Source organism: Bufo bufo, chromosome 1 (assembly GCF_905171765.1).
Source record: "Bufo bufo chromosome 1, aBufBuf1.1, whole genome shotgun sequence".
In the NCBI taxonomy this organism is placed as follows: Eukaryota; Metazoa; Chordata; class Amphibia; order Anura; family Bufonidae; genus Bufo; species Bufo bufo.
The window spans coordinates 740853691-740869015 of record NC_053389.1 but is presented as its reverse complement, the minus strand read 5'-3'; the positions used below and the strand labels follow the sequence as shown (position 1 = coordinate 740869015).

At 42.7% G+C, this 15325-nt stretch overlaps 1 protein-coding gene across 1 annotated transcript in view; it reads left to right on the top strand.

Annotated features, from left to right (window-relative positions):
• Positions 1 to 15325, top strand: part of ANXA4 (annexin A4) — a 90761-nt gene that overhangs the window by 56447 nt on the left and 18989 nt on the right. Inside the window, exons 5-7 of the mRNA XM_040414435.1 lie at positions 9191 to 9304; positions 12435 to 12525; positions 12967 to 13046. Of these exons, the coding sequence (XP_040270369.1) occupies positions 9191 to 9304; positions 12435 to 12525; positions 12967 to 13046 (285 nt within the window). The remainder of the gene's footprint in view (positions 1 to 9190; positions 9305 to 12434; positions 12526 to 12966; positions 13047 to 15325) is intronic.

Sequence of the window (15325 nt, the reverse complement as noted above, 5' to 3'; positions counted from 1 at the left end):
TAATTAAACTAGGATGCCCAGTGTCAAGTGGGCAGAGAGGCAGGAAAGGGTTAACTGCTTCAACATTAAGGCACATTGCACTGGAGATAGAACCCCCAGATAATCTGGTGCCGACCTCAAGAGGTGGCTGGCTAGAAAGGGTTAAGCTGCCTTTTAGAGGACTAGGGGCGGGGTCCAGCGGCTTCTGGGGGAGGGAGTGAGGCCGGAAATATTCACGCCAGAGCGCACCCCCTCCCCCATACCAGGGGATGAAGCTGCGGCCTAGTAAGCCGCGAAGCCGGGGCCTAAGTTTACGCGCACGGCCGACCGGGAGCCTGTCGGTCGGCCGGGGCGCTGAGGGACCTGGAGCAGTGAGTGGAAGCGCCCGCTTGCACCCACCAGCCGGGGGTGTTTACCCCGTGGGCTGGGGAGGGGGTATAGCTGCCAGGGGAGGAGCTAACAGCTTTATCTAGTGTCAACACCTCCTAGAGGACATAGCTATACCCACGGTTCCTGTGTCCCCCAATGAATATGGGCGAGAAATCTAATTTAGGCTACATGCACACGAACGTTGTTTGTTTCCTTGTCCGTTCCGGTTTTTTTTGGCGGATAGGATGCGTACCCATTCATTTCAATGGGTCCGCAAAAAACTCAGACAGCACACAATGTGCTGTCCGCATCAGTATGTCCGTTCCGTTGCACCGCTAAAAAAATTGTGCATGTCCTATTTATTTCTAGTTTGCGGACAAGGATAGGCATTATTACAGCGGATCTGCAAAACACATACGGTCGTGTGCATGTAGCCTTAGCCTGTATTTCAGAAAAGTTTCTGCCGGGATTCAAACTCGCAACCTTTTGCATTAGAGGCATGGCACTTAACCACTCAGCTATAATAGCCTCTATGTCTGAAAAAGTTTGTGACAGGATTTGAACTCGCAGCTTCTGCATCACAGCCCAGAACTCTGACCACTACAGTCTGGGGTTCTCCCATTGACTTCAATTGTGCTCGGTTCAACACCCGAGCATCGCAAAGTGTTCTACTCGAGCACACAAGCACTTTGGTGCTCGCTCAACACTATTTATGATGCTATGTAACCCTTACAGTTCTGGAATGTATTGGATAACACTGACAGCATTATGGCCAGGTGTGTTTCTGCATGAGGGATGTTATTATATCATACTTCACATGACCATGGAAAACGGCCATGTGATGGCATTTTTCTTTTTTCTTTTTAAAGAAGTAGTCCGATTTTAATAATATTTTTATTCTCTGACCTGTTAGAAAGATACATGATGTAAACTGTAGTGAAGGTAAATTTCTTACCAGTGTCTGTACCTGCGAGTTATCCCCCTCCCTTCTGATCCTCAGCTGTGTCATGTGACCAACACTGGCTCTAGAAATAACGTAGCATCTTATGTATGGATAGGATGGCAGTTTCTCTATGTGTTCCTATGGTAGCCTCAATGTCAGTCTCATAGGAATGAATAAAGAAGTAACTGGCTTCCTGTCCTGTGTCAGTTGGAGATCAGAGTGCTGGTCACATAACACAGCTGAGCATCAGAAGGGAGGTTCTAACTCCCAAATAAAGTCACTGGTATGAAGATGACCTTCACTACAGTTTGCATCATGTGCATCATTTCTAACAGGTCATAGAATAAAAATGTTAATATCAAAGCTGAATATTTTTGGAAGTAGTTTTTAGTTTTTTTAGTTTTAGCTATTTTAGGGGGATATCTGTGTGTGCAGGTGACTATTACTGTGCATAATTATTAGGCAACTTAACAAAAAACAAATATATATATATATATATATATATATATACCCATTTCAATTATTTATTTTTACCAGTGAAACCAATATAACATCTCAACATTCACAAATATACATTTCTGACATTCAAAAACAAAACAAAAACAAATCAGTGACCAATATAGCCACCTTTCTTTGCAAGGACACTCAAAAGCCTGCCATCCATGGATTCTGTCAGTGTTTTGATCTGTTCACCATCAACATTGCGTGCAGCAGCAACCACAGCCTCCCAGACACTGTTCAGAGAGGTGTACTGTTTTCCCTCCTTGTAAATATCACATTTGATGATGGACCACAGGTTCTCAATGGGGTTCAGATCAGGTGAACAAGGAGGCCATGTCATTAGATTTTCTTCTTTTATACCCTTTCTTGCCAGCCACGCTGTGGAATACTTGGACACGTGTGATGGAGCATTGTCCTGCATGAAAATCATGTGTTTCTTGAAGGATGCAGACTTCTTCCTGTACCACTGCTTGAAGGTGTCTTCCAGAAACTGGCAGTAGGACTGGGAGTTGAGCTTGACTCCATCCTCAACCCGAAAGGGCCCCACAAGCTCATCATTGATGATACCAGCCCAAACCAGTACTCCACCTCCACCTTGCTGGCGTCTGAGTCGGACTGGAGCTCTCTGCCCTTTACCAATCCAGCCACGGGCCCATCCATCTGGCCCATCAAGACTCACTCTCATTTCATCAGTCCATAAAACCTTAGAAAAATCAGTCTTGAGATATTTCTTGGCCCAGTCTTGACGTTTCAGCTTGTGTGTCTTGTTCAGTGGTGGTCGTCTTTCAGCCTTTCTTACCTTGGCCATGTCATTGAGTATTGCACACCTTGTGCTTTTGGGCACTCCAGTGACGTTGCAGCTCTGAAATATGGCCAAACTGGTGGCAAGTGGCATCTTGGCAGCTGCACGCTTGACTTTTCTCAGTTCATGGGCAGTTATTTTGCGCCTTGGTTTTTCCACACGATGATCACGCTTCAGAAGCTTTGCAATTTTAAGAGTGCTGCATCCCTCTGCAAGATATCTCACTATTTTTGACTTTTCTGAGCCTGTCAAGTCCTTCTTTTGACCCATTTTGCCAAAGGAAAGGAAGTTGCCTAATAATTATGCACACCTAATATAGGGTGTTGATGTCATTAGACCACACCCCTTCTCATTACAGAGATGCACATCACCTAATATGCTTAATTGGTAGTACGTTTTCGAGCCTATACAGCTTGGAGTAAGACAACATGCATAAAGAGGATGATGTGGTCAAAATACTCATTTGCCTAATAATTCTGCACTCCCTGTATGTGTGTGTGTGTGTGTGTGTATATATGTATATGTATGTATATATATATATATATATATATATATATATATATATATATATATATATATATATATTAGTGTGTAATTTTTAACCTGCTATTTTATATCTCTTTAATAAAGCTGAGATCTTTTTTTTTTTTTTTTAGTCTATACTAGAACAATGTTTCCTCTTTTCTTTTTTCGTGAGTTTGACTCCTGCACGAATGACCTGTTTCCCCTGCACACTGCTTATTCACAGCTGGTAGCCGTAGTTCTGGAATCTAAATTTAGTTGAGGGTGATTGTGACGTTCAGTTGCTGAGGAACTAGACCGAGGTTGTCAGGTATGAGTCAGTAATGTCAACGCATCAAGCTCAAGGGACATTTGACTAGGTCTTAATGAGTTTGCATTTATATTTACTTAGGTCTGGGTCTTTCCAGCAGGGGTAACCTCTGGGTATAACCTGAGCGCTGCTGTATAGGTCTGACACATGTAGCAAGGGTTAAATTGTGATGAGGGGAAATGTCTACTGAAAAAAAAAATCATCTTGTTCTGTCTTCATACACATTCACACAGTGTGCAGTCTGACATTTAGCATAAACCATTCCCGTCTTCCAAATAAGAGGACTGTTCTTTGTAGTCTAACTTGTTTATTGGTAAAACAGGATTGTTTGATTGGTAAAACTATAAGAATACAAATAGCAAGTATAAAGTATAGATAGCATGTAAAATCACAGAATAAAGTGGTCTTAAATGGCAGAAAATGCTCAAGGCATTTATAACCGGGGGAGCAAATTCTGCACATGTGATACGTTGCTAACAGCAATCCCCCAGCAAAATTGCATACAATGGAGGATGCCGGCAGCGAACCACATGTACCACAAAAACATCCTACACAGAATAGCCAAATGTGCGGATATAGCTATAAGAAATACAAAATCACTGAAAATGGTGCACTACAGTGCTAAATGCAATTGACAATATATGGCAGAACCATCACACTGATATTAAAATGACACTTTCGCCAATATATTCTTATATCCAGAACATGCCATGTCTGCGCACCCCGTCAAGGTCTCTCAATGTGGCACGGGACCTAACGCTAACCTACCTATCCCGTATGGGTAGTTACTGATAGGAGCATAAGGTCCGACACACAGCCAGCAGCTCTCAGTTACCTCCAGCGTGAAATCACACATACAATGGGAGGAGGCTGTGAGTTCCACCTATAACTAGCTCATGTGACGCAGGCTACCCAGGCCATATATTGTCCATTGCATTTACCATTATAGATGGCATATACTATAGCATTTACACTGAAGCACATGGTAAAATGGCTGTCTGTACATAAGATTACATGGCTAGCTAATAGTAATAACAACTCCCTGAGTAACAATTACGACTAGCTGAACAGCTCTGCATAACACAATATCCCTGAATCAAAGGTAGATCTCTCACCAGATATGCTTATGCAAGGATGGTGGAGTTTTGGAAGGAGATAAGCAAGAGGACAGCTCTGCTTATGTGTCCTGTACACTGGAGACTTTTCTTTCCCAGGATGCTTTTCACTCCCACAATGCAGTAGTCTTTGTAACAGAAAAACAAAGTGTAATACAACTTAACACCGCTAGATGGTGCTATAACTACACTAACCACTTGAGAAATACCAAGACTCTGGCAGAATGAAATGGAATTATTTTCTAACCCTGCTGGGCAAAACACATATTATGCCATAGACCTGCGACTGTTGAAGAATTTTTTTTTGTAAATGCTCAGAAGTCAGGAGATCGTCGCTCACAGATGACGTAGCAGAGATCAACCTTTTTCTGCATTACTTATGGACTATGTTCATAGGGAAGACACTTTGACAACTGTCTTAAAGGGGGCATCCACCTAACAATGTCTTTCAATGTGCTTCTTCCCACTTTGTGCTGTGAACCTGGACTACAAGATAGCAATAGGAGTAGTCCTGCAGCCTTGGCTGGGAAGATAGCGCACAGGCTGCGAAACAAAATTGCAGGACAGCTCCAGAGGCATCACTGCACATTATTGATGAATAGATGGGGGATGTCAGTTAAGCCAGGAGGCATGTGGGATTGCATGACTCATCAAGAACTTGCCTATATGATTCTTCACCATAACTGGCAGAGTTTCTGGGAGAGATGGTTGTGTACATGGGTAGAGTGACAGCAAATTTTTTTTTTTTTTGGGCTATACACACCCATTTTTACAAGCCATACACTTAAGGCAGGTCACACCCCCTTTCTGTGAAGCGATGACACCCCCTTATAGCTTTGTCTAATCATCCCTGCACAGAGAGGTGTCATCCAGGAGATTTACCAACTATTCTATCACAGGGTCACGTGACATTGAAACCCTCAATCCAAAACTCACCATGCGACTTACGGTAAACACTATCATTAGGGTTAGTATTTATTTATTTATTATATTACTAATCTTTACAACCACAGTGAATGGGATGTAGATATTACCCTTCTGCTACATCCCGTGGCTGCTTTAAACCCATGTGACTTTAGCATGTCACGTGACATCACAAGGTCCCTACGGTTCATGAAGTTTAGACACTACCATGTTATCATTGACTTTACTGTTACGGTAACATTTAAGGGTTATTTATTTTTATAAATGTCCCCTGTATAATGCCACCCTGTAGTGACAACTGTATTGTAATGCTACCCCACCTGTAGTGCTCCAGCCTGTAATCCCACCCCAACTGTAGTGATTCAGCCTGTAAAGCCAACCCACCTGTAGTGCTCCAGCCCATTCCACCCCCCATTTAGTGCTCTAGCCTGTAGTGTCACCCCCCATGTAGTGCTCCAGCCTGTAATGCCACCCCTCCATGTAGTGCTTCTGCCTCGTGCCTCCACGTATTAAAAAAAAAGGAAAATAATCTAAATACACACCTGACTCCTGTTTACCACCACCGTCTGTGTTGCAGGCAAGTTCCAGTTTGAGTTGCCATGACCTTCTTTGCTGTTCTACTGCCCCACAGGCTCCTGTGTCCACATTGTCTCCTCATGGAAGATGTGGCCCTTATTTGGCATATCTTACACCAGCACACAGGCTTATAAATAGCTGGTCTTACAGGGGTTGTCTGAGTTATTTGTTTTGTTCTTTGTGTTTTTCTAACTAGACAAATGTAAGGACTTTACCATGCCCTTCCTTTATCTGTAGTGGCATCTTTCTCAGATTTCAGAGGGTCACATGTCCTGTGATGTCAGCTTCTCTCCCTGCTCTGATGATGTTTCATGCACAAGCCTGAGAGAGCAGATATGTCTGTACATGAGCCATCACTGTGCTGGCCACGCCCCCCTGCACTGGGAGCTGCTGCTCCCTGCCCTGTGTCTCCCTCCCACTGTATTCTTCAGGAAAGATTAACCCCTTCAGCAGCAGAGAGAGCGGGAGGTTTCCTGAGTAGCTGCAGGCAGTGAAGAGCCACAGGATCTTCATCCTGCAGACACAGACTGGAGGAGTTCTGCAGAGCATTGCACAAGTATAGGTAGGGGGAAGATCCTGTGTGTATCAGCACTGTCACTGTACAGCTGGGACTCATATTTCTACAAATATAACATGCTGCTAAGTATCCCGGCAGTTAGACATGTCACTCAGGGCAGGAGTTGTATTCACTCCCGTGCTTAGCTTATTTATATATTGCTGACCATCAGATTTAGTCTACATGCACACGACCGTTCAATTTTTTTTGAGGTCCACAAACCGCTGATCCGCAAAAAACGGAAGCCGCCCGTGTGCCTTCCGCAATTTGCGGAATGGGCGGCCCATTGTAGAAATGCCTATTCTTGTCCGCAAAATGGACAAGAATAGGACATGTTATATTTTTTTTGCAGGGCAACTGAGTGCTGTCCGCATCTTTTGCGGCCCCATTGAAGTGAATGGGTCCGCATCCGAGCCGCAAAAACTGCGGACTAAAACATTGGCCATGTGCATGAGGCCTTACAGTGCTATATCTATTTTTTTTTTTTCATAACTTGGACAACCCCTTTAAGAAAATTCCAAATGAAGTTGAGGTTATTTTGCAGAACAGAACAGCTGGCCCCTAATAGAACAGTCCTATCCTTGTCCGTAATGCTGATAATAATAGGACATGTTCTATTTTTTTGCGGAACGGAAATACGGACATACCGAAACGGAATGCACACGGAGTAACTTCTGTTTTTTTTTGTGGACCCATTAAAATAAATGGTTCCGTATACGGTCTGCAAAAAAAACTGAACGGACACGGAAAAAATATGTTCGTGTGCATGAGGCCTAAATGTGACTGTCAAATTGCCACCTCCAGATGTCCAGTTCTTTTCCATTGATCTGAGACGGATTCCATGTTACAAGCCAGACAAGAATTACTTTAGGCGTGTCCGTGTCTTCGTCACATGTTTTCCTGCATTATTTCTAATAGCTGATAATTCTCACGGAGCTGATGAGACTAAATAGAAGTCAAGTACTCCCTAAATATATCTTATGCCACTTACCCACCCTCCCTCATTGAAGCCTTTCCTGTTACATTACAAATATAATCCTGAGGAAAGAAATGTCAGAAAAAGTGCAGAGCAGCAGGAGACGGGGGACTCAAACGGAGCCTGCTGACGCTGTCATTTTTGAAGTAGGAAGCTTCGGAGTCAGCTGTTTGTAATCATCAAATGGCTAAAATTACACATAGCAGAGGAGAGGAATCTCCGTGATGTAGTGAGGAGGAGCGCCACCAGTGCTCCCCAGTAAAACTTTAGTGTGGTATATCATGAATATGTTTACCGAAAAATATATATTTTTGAGGAATGGACATGTTCCTATATGAAACTAGACATTAATAATATACATTACAGATGGATATACAATATGAGAAACCAACAACATAAACCAACTGTTAAATATACTTAAAAAAATATCTCTAGTGGCTGACCCCTTCAACTACGGATAACCTATTAGGCCGAATGGTAAAAATGTGCCCTCAGTGCTAAAAAATGAAAATTCAAAGTGATATGTAATCACCTCTCCAAGGCCTAGAGGTGGTCTATTTAAAATAAATTTAAATAGGGAAGGTAAAAACATATACAACGTAGGTAAAATAAATACAAAACTATATAAAAATGTATAGAAGAAAGCAAACAATTTAGTCACACAAATGTTTGGTACATCTTTGCAGTTCAATAACAATTGCAAACAATATGCGCTTTTTACAGTTCAGTAGTAATTGCCAACGGTATGTGTGTAATCCTTGCAGACAATTGCCAAATATATGCTTTTTTTTTTTATTTTATTTTTTTTATATAGAAATTATATCCACTGTTCTTTTAGTGAAAAACACCAAGCATTATAGTTATTGGAGTGATATTGTATATCATGAGATCGTTGGTACTTACATACCTACATGCAACTCCCAACTGACCCTATAGCTGGCCATGCATGTAAGGCTTCATTCTCCTCTCTGTTTGGAGATCGGGCAGGCTGTTCCAACACATAGCCGGTTTTCAGCCAAGGAAAAAAACGGTTGCATGCATCTGTGAGATCCGGCAGGCTGCTCTGTGCTGGAACAGCCTGCCTGATCTCCAAATGGAAATGTGAATGAAGCCTAAGGAGAAAGATGGATTCAAACATGGCAGATCCTTTGCTCTCATTGAAGACTGGCACCACCAGTCTCATTGAGAACATGCATGCTCAGACAAGTGTGTATGAAGAAAGAGGGCGAATAGCTGTTGGCTGAACAAGGTTTGGGGTAAATGGTCACCTTTTTTAGAGTAGTTCAACCCTAATAAACCATTTTGCCGGGACTCCCCTCCCCCCAACAGCAGACCTTCCTGTACTACACTTTCAATCTACTACACAAGGAAGAACCAGAAAAGAAAATGATACAGAAACCCCAAGCAAATTAACTTGTAGATATTCCGGCAGGGGCATACTTATTATAGAAGAAAAGGAACATGACCGCAAAACCAAAAGCTGATTATGACGGGTTAACTCCCCATACTATTGTTGCTCAAAAAATAAAAATCTGTTGTGAAGACACCAATTCATAGTAATTTTATATACAGTTTGTTTTGGATTTTTTGTGTTACAATTTTTTTTTTTCTTTATAGGATTTAGAGGATGATTTAAAATCTGAGCTCACCGGAAACTTTGAAAAAGTGATCCTGGGCCTGCTGAACCCAATAACACTGTATGATGTGCTGGAATTGAAGAAAGCAATGAAGGTAACAAATATGTACATGATCAGTATAACAGCCGTATCATGGTACTATATAGTTAAAGGGAACCTGTCACCGGGATTTTGTGTATAGAGCTGAGGACATGGGTTGCTAGATGGCCGCTAGCACATCGCAATACCCAGTCCCCATAGCTCTGTGTGCTTTTGTGAAAAAAACCGATTTGATGCATATGCAAATTAACCTGAGGTGAGTACTGTACGTGAGATGAGTCAGGGACAGGACTCATCTCAGGTTAATTTGCATATGTATCAAATTGGTTTTTTTGACACAATAAAAGCACACAGAGCTATGGGGACTGGGTATTGTGGATGTGCTAGCGGCCATCTAGCAACCCATGTCCTCAGCTCTATACCCAAAATCCAGGTGACAGGTTCCCTTTAAGGTTAAAGCAGCTCTGTCACCAGGATCAACCCTATTGAACCAGGCATTTTGTCTGGTAGGGCTCATCATGCTGATTAAGGCTGGGTTCACACGAGCGTGTCCGGATTAGGTCCGGATGCGTCCCGGTGCATTGCGGTAAACCCGCGCGAGTAAGAATGCAATTGCAGTCCGTTTTGACTGCGATTGCGTTCCGATGTTCAGTTTTTATCACGCGGGTGCAATGTTTTTTGCACGCGTGTGATAAAAAACCGACTGTGGTACCCAGACCCGAACTTTTTCACTGAAGTTCAGGTTTGGGTTAGTTGTAGTGTAGATTGTATTATTTTCCCTTATAACATGGTTATAAGGGAAAATAATAGCATTCTGAATACAGAATGCATAGTAGGTGATCAATTGAGGGTTAAAAAAAAATTAACTCGCCTCCTCCGCGTAGTTCCCGGTCTCTTCTTTACTTCTTTAATGATTAACTACAGGCTAGGACCTGTGGTGACGTCAGATCACATGGTCCATCACCACGGTGATGGACCATGTGATTGGAGCATGTGATCTGACGTCACCAAAGGTCCTTTAGCCCACAGCTCATCAGAAGAGACTGGGAACTACGCGATCAAGAGGAGAAGGTGAGTTAATTTGTCAATTTTTTTTTTTAACCCCTCCAGTGCTATTTTACTAAGCATTTTGTATTCAGAATGCTATTATTTTCCCTTATAATCATGTTATAAGGGAAAATAATACAGTGAATAGACTGTCACCTAGCAACCATGCGTGAAAATCGCACCGCATCCGCACTTGCTTGCGGATGCTTGCGATTTTCACGCAACCCCATTCACTTCTATGGGGCCTGCGTTGCGTGAAAAACGCAGAATATAGAGCATGCTGCGATTTTCACACAACGCACAAGTGATGCATGAAAATCATCGCTCATCTGAACAGCCCCATTGAAATGAATGGGTCCGGATTCAGTGCGTGTGCAATGCGTTCACCTACCGCATTGCACCCGCGCGGAAATCTCGCCCGTGTGAACGCAGCCTAACACTTTACCTTTCTTTTGTCTGTATGCTAAACAGCTGCAGAGAAACATGTGTTTTTATTCATATGCAAATGAGAAGTTCGAGTACCAGGAGGCGGGGCTGAATCCTTTGAGCATGGCTTTGTAACACCCCCTCTGCTCCGTACACTCCCCCCTCTGCTTGATTGACAGGGGGAAGACATCAGCATGCTGAGGGCAGAGCAGTCTCCTGGTATCTAGATATCATTTACACTGTGTTCACTATTCACCACAATGAAATATGCTCAGATAGCTAATATACATATTGCTGCTGTATTCCCACGCACAGAGTCTTTCTCTGTGGGCGCCTCCTTCTCCCTGGCTGTAGCGCTGTCCAATCGCAGCGCAGAGCGTCACAGCCAGGGAGGTTTTTTCTCCCTGGCTGTGATGCTCTCCGCAATGGATCGCGGCACAGCCAGGGAGAAGGAGACGCCCACAGAGAAAGACTCAGTCTCCTCCTCATTGCTATGATGCTCTGCATTTACATACTGAGCGCAAAAAATACAAGGGGCCACAGCGCAGCGTACGAGCGATGTTTTAAAGAAAAAAGAACCCGGTGGCAGCATCAGCAAGTACCCCGCAAGTAGAGGTATTTATTTCCGATAAGTAAAACACATGAAAGGTCCTCTTTAACTACAAGATATAGCATTACCACATAGCGATACATGTTTTTGTTATGCTCCTAAGATGACACATATTACTGGTGTCTTTCTAATGATGTATTGTGCATGTGAATAAAGCAGTAATATGTATCTGCTTTCTGGGCAGATCTCAGTGTGGTGAAGCTATAGTACATAGTGTATATGATATTTACATGCTAGCACACAGCTGCCCTCAGCATGCTGATGTCTAGACCTGTTAATCAAGGGGAGGGGGAAGTGTGCGGCACACAGGGGGTGTTACAAAGCAATGCTCAAAGGATTCAGCCCCGCCTCCTGGTGCTTGAACCTCATTTGCATATGAATAACCATGCAGATATTTCTGCAGCTGTTTAGCATACAGACAAAAGAAAGGTATAGTTTTAATCAGCATGATGAGCCCTTCCAGCCAGTATGCCTGGTTTAATAAGGTTGGTCCTGTTAACAGAGCCGCTTTAAGTTCAGATCTGTGCATGCATGACTATTGATGGAAACCTGATGGACCCCATTTTAGTCAATGGATTCCATCAGGCGTTGTTGGTGTATTACAGATCTGGAACCGCCATTGTTTCTGTCTTTCTGTTCCTTGAACCTAGCCTAAGGCATTGATGGGCAGCATGTTGGCTCAGTGGTCAGCACTGGTGTCTTGAAACATTGGGGTCCTAGGCTTGAATTTACCCAAGCATATTTGTATGGAGTTTGTATGTTCTCCTCGTGTTTTGCGTGGGTTTCCTCTCACAGTCCAAAGACATACTGATGGGGAATTTAGATTGTAAGCTCTACTGGAGAAAGCAATTGATGACAATATCTGTAAATAACTGCCGAATATGTTAGCGTTATATAACCAAGTAAAAACAATAAAAATAAACCTGATGGACCCCATTATAATCAATTGGTTTTAGTGGCTGTTATTGGTGTCTAGCATGTAATGATCCGGTACTGCCATTGTTTTTGTCTTTGTTCCTATTACATTGTCTAATAATGTGTTTCGGATTCAGGATATTACTAAAACATTGTTAAAATATATACTGTATACATTTTTTGGTAGGGAGCAGGGACAGATGAAGGTTGTCTCATTGAAATCCTGGCTTCACGCTCAACAGAAGAGATCCGAAACATCAACATCACTTATAGACTGAGTAAGGAAACTGAAAATTCATTGCTAAATTCATTCTAGAAAGTAATGGTAATCCAAGCTAAGAGTTTACCAGTGCTGTGGCTCCTTTATAGTATATCAAGAACAGCACCGTACATTGTATTCTGGCTGTGCTTGGTATTGCAACTATGCCTCATTCACTTGAATGGGACTGAGCTGGACATAGGCCATGTGGCCAATTGATGTGACGTTACTGGGCCTCGGATGAGTGCCACCACTTCTGTAAACAGCTAATCACATTGTTATGTTTCTCCAATTTCTTCTGGATAACGCTAGGATATGAATACCTAGAAAAAATATGAGGCATGTTGAAAAACCCCATTTAAATAGTATAACAAAAATGAAAAGGTGCACAGTCGGTATTTCCACCCGGTTTTTAGAAGTCTCTTCTTTATCATATGTTCCATTCCTTTATCTCTTGCAGAATACGGCAAGTCCCTGGAGGACGACATTTGTTCTGACACATCTTCCATGTTCCAGAGAGTGCTGGTATCTCTAGCTGCTGTAAGTCTTTATCAGTCACGAGCGCTATCCCTTCAACCTGCATTAGGATGATATAGACACAAAGATGTCATTGATATAGATATTCCTCATATTACGCAGCAGTAGACCTATTCTTTATTGTCCACAAAACTTCCCTAGAATATAGAGCTGAGCGACCAGTCAGGTTTTTCAAGGTATCACTCAGCAATACATAGATGTATTATTCTTTTTTAATGGCTTCTATGGCTCAGAATCCACAGCAGAGATCTTGATATGTTGTGATCACTTAAAGTGTGGCTACACATATAGGTTCTGATTGGTGGGCATCTAAGTCTTGAGACCCCCACCAGTTGCTAGAATGAGGAGAGATAAGCGCTTGCATAAAGCGTTGTTTCTTTGCTGCAGGAGATGGGTTCAAAAGGAAACCCATAAGCCTGTCTCGGTACTGACTCCTGCAGTGAGCTCTTCTCTCTCTCCTTGTTCTAGTAATCGGTCAGAGTCTTGGCACTCAGAACCCCGTCAATCAAAACCTTTTGATATGTAGCTATGATTTCAGAATTATTATTATTATTTTAAGTGTAGGTACACTCTAAGCCCCCTCATACACATTGGGTTACTTTCAGCTCAGTCCCCTGTTTTTTGCAGACCAGCCAACAATCCAATGTGTAGGGAGAAGCTCCCAACTCTCCTCCAAAAGATGTCATGGGAAAAAGGATCTGGACCTTTCATTATTATCACCTAATCTAGTTTTAGTTTAGACTTGCCCCCTCTTCCTACTGACCACACATACATACCCAGCTGAACTGCGCGTGTATGAGGGAGTGGGGAGAGATAGCTGTCATCTGAATATTCTTCGAAGGTCTGTGGGCACCTTCTAGAGGAGCTAATCTGCTGTTTAAGGAGGTTTGAGCCATTTCCCTCGGAAATATGCAGCAGAAATCTGCACACAGATGTTTTTTTGACCCACTGAGTCCGCACAGCAGTTAACTATTAGTAAAACCTGAAGGAAAGTATTAGGCTAGGTCTACACGACGACATTTGTCGCGCGACATTTTGTTGCACTAATGTCGCGCGACAATTTTTATAATGGCAGTCTATGGTCTCGCACTGCAACATGCAACATGCTGCGACTGCGACGCAACAGTCGCAGAAAATTTATCGAGTTGGATTTTTCTGCGACTGTTGCATCGCAGTCGCAGCATGTTGCATGTTGCAGTGCGAGACCATAGACTGCCATTATAAAAATTGTCGCGCGACATTAGTGCAACAAAATGTTGCGCGACAAATGTTGCGCCCTATCTGTCGCGCGACTTATTGTCGTTGTGTAGACCTAGCCTTAAAGGTATTGCAGAATGCTCTCCTCCTCCTCCACTCTGATGTGCTATAATGGCAGATGTAATACCACCTAATGCACATAATTCTATAATTACATTGTTCCTTATCCCTGGTTTATCCATGCAGCTATTTTAACTTCTTTCCATCAGGCATTCATGGTAAACACACACCTTACACCACAGTAAACTACACAAGTAGATGAAATGGATGACCATTTAATAAAGATGGGAAGCAAATGAGCTGTCCTCACAAATGGGGTGATCTAGGGTTCATCTTATTGAAAATAACCTGAAACAAAGGATATCTCTTCGCCTGCTGGGAAGGGATAAATCAGAGCAGATGACTGCAATTTCTTGCACAGATTATCATATGAATTAGATACTATACAGAAAAAGTATTGAAAACCCCTTTAACTGTTGAAATGTCAGTAAAATAGTCATCAGTATCCAATTGGTGGGCGGCCAACACCCGCATCGCCATGGATCAGATGTTCCCTGCAGCCTCCAATGTCAGAAGTACCAATCTAAATGGAGCCAGAAACAAAACTCCATTCAAAGTGTAGTGGTCTTGTTGGGTTTCTGCAGTTCAGCTCCCACTCAAATAAAGGTCATCAACATCTGGAGCCTGGAAAATCTTTTGAGCACAAATGTTTATTTCATCTTGTATGAAGCCAGAATAATGGGCAAGCATAAGGATCTGAGTGACTTCGACAAAGGGTCAAATTGTAATGACTAGACTACTGGGTCAGAACATCTTTAAAAGGGCATATTTTGGGTATGCAGTGGTTAGTATCTACCAAAAGTGTTTTAAGGAAGGACAGCAACAGGATCATGGGCACCCAAGACCTATGGATTTTAGTGGGGAACAAAGGCTTTTCCATCCTATCCCACAGAGGAGCTTTTGTAGCACACATTGCTGAAAAAGTTACTGCTGACTATGATGGAAAGGTGTCAGGACATTCAGGG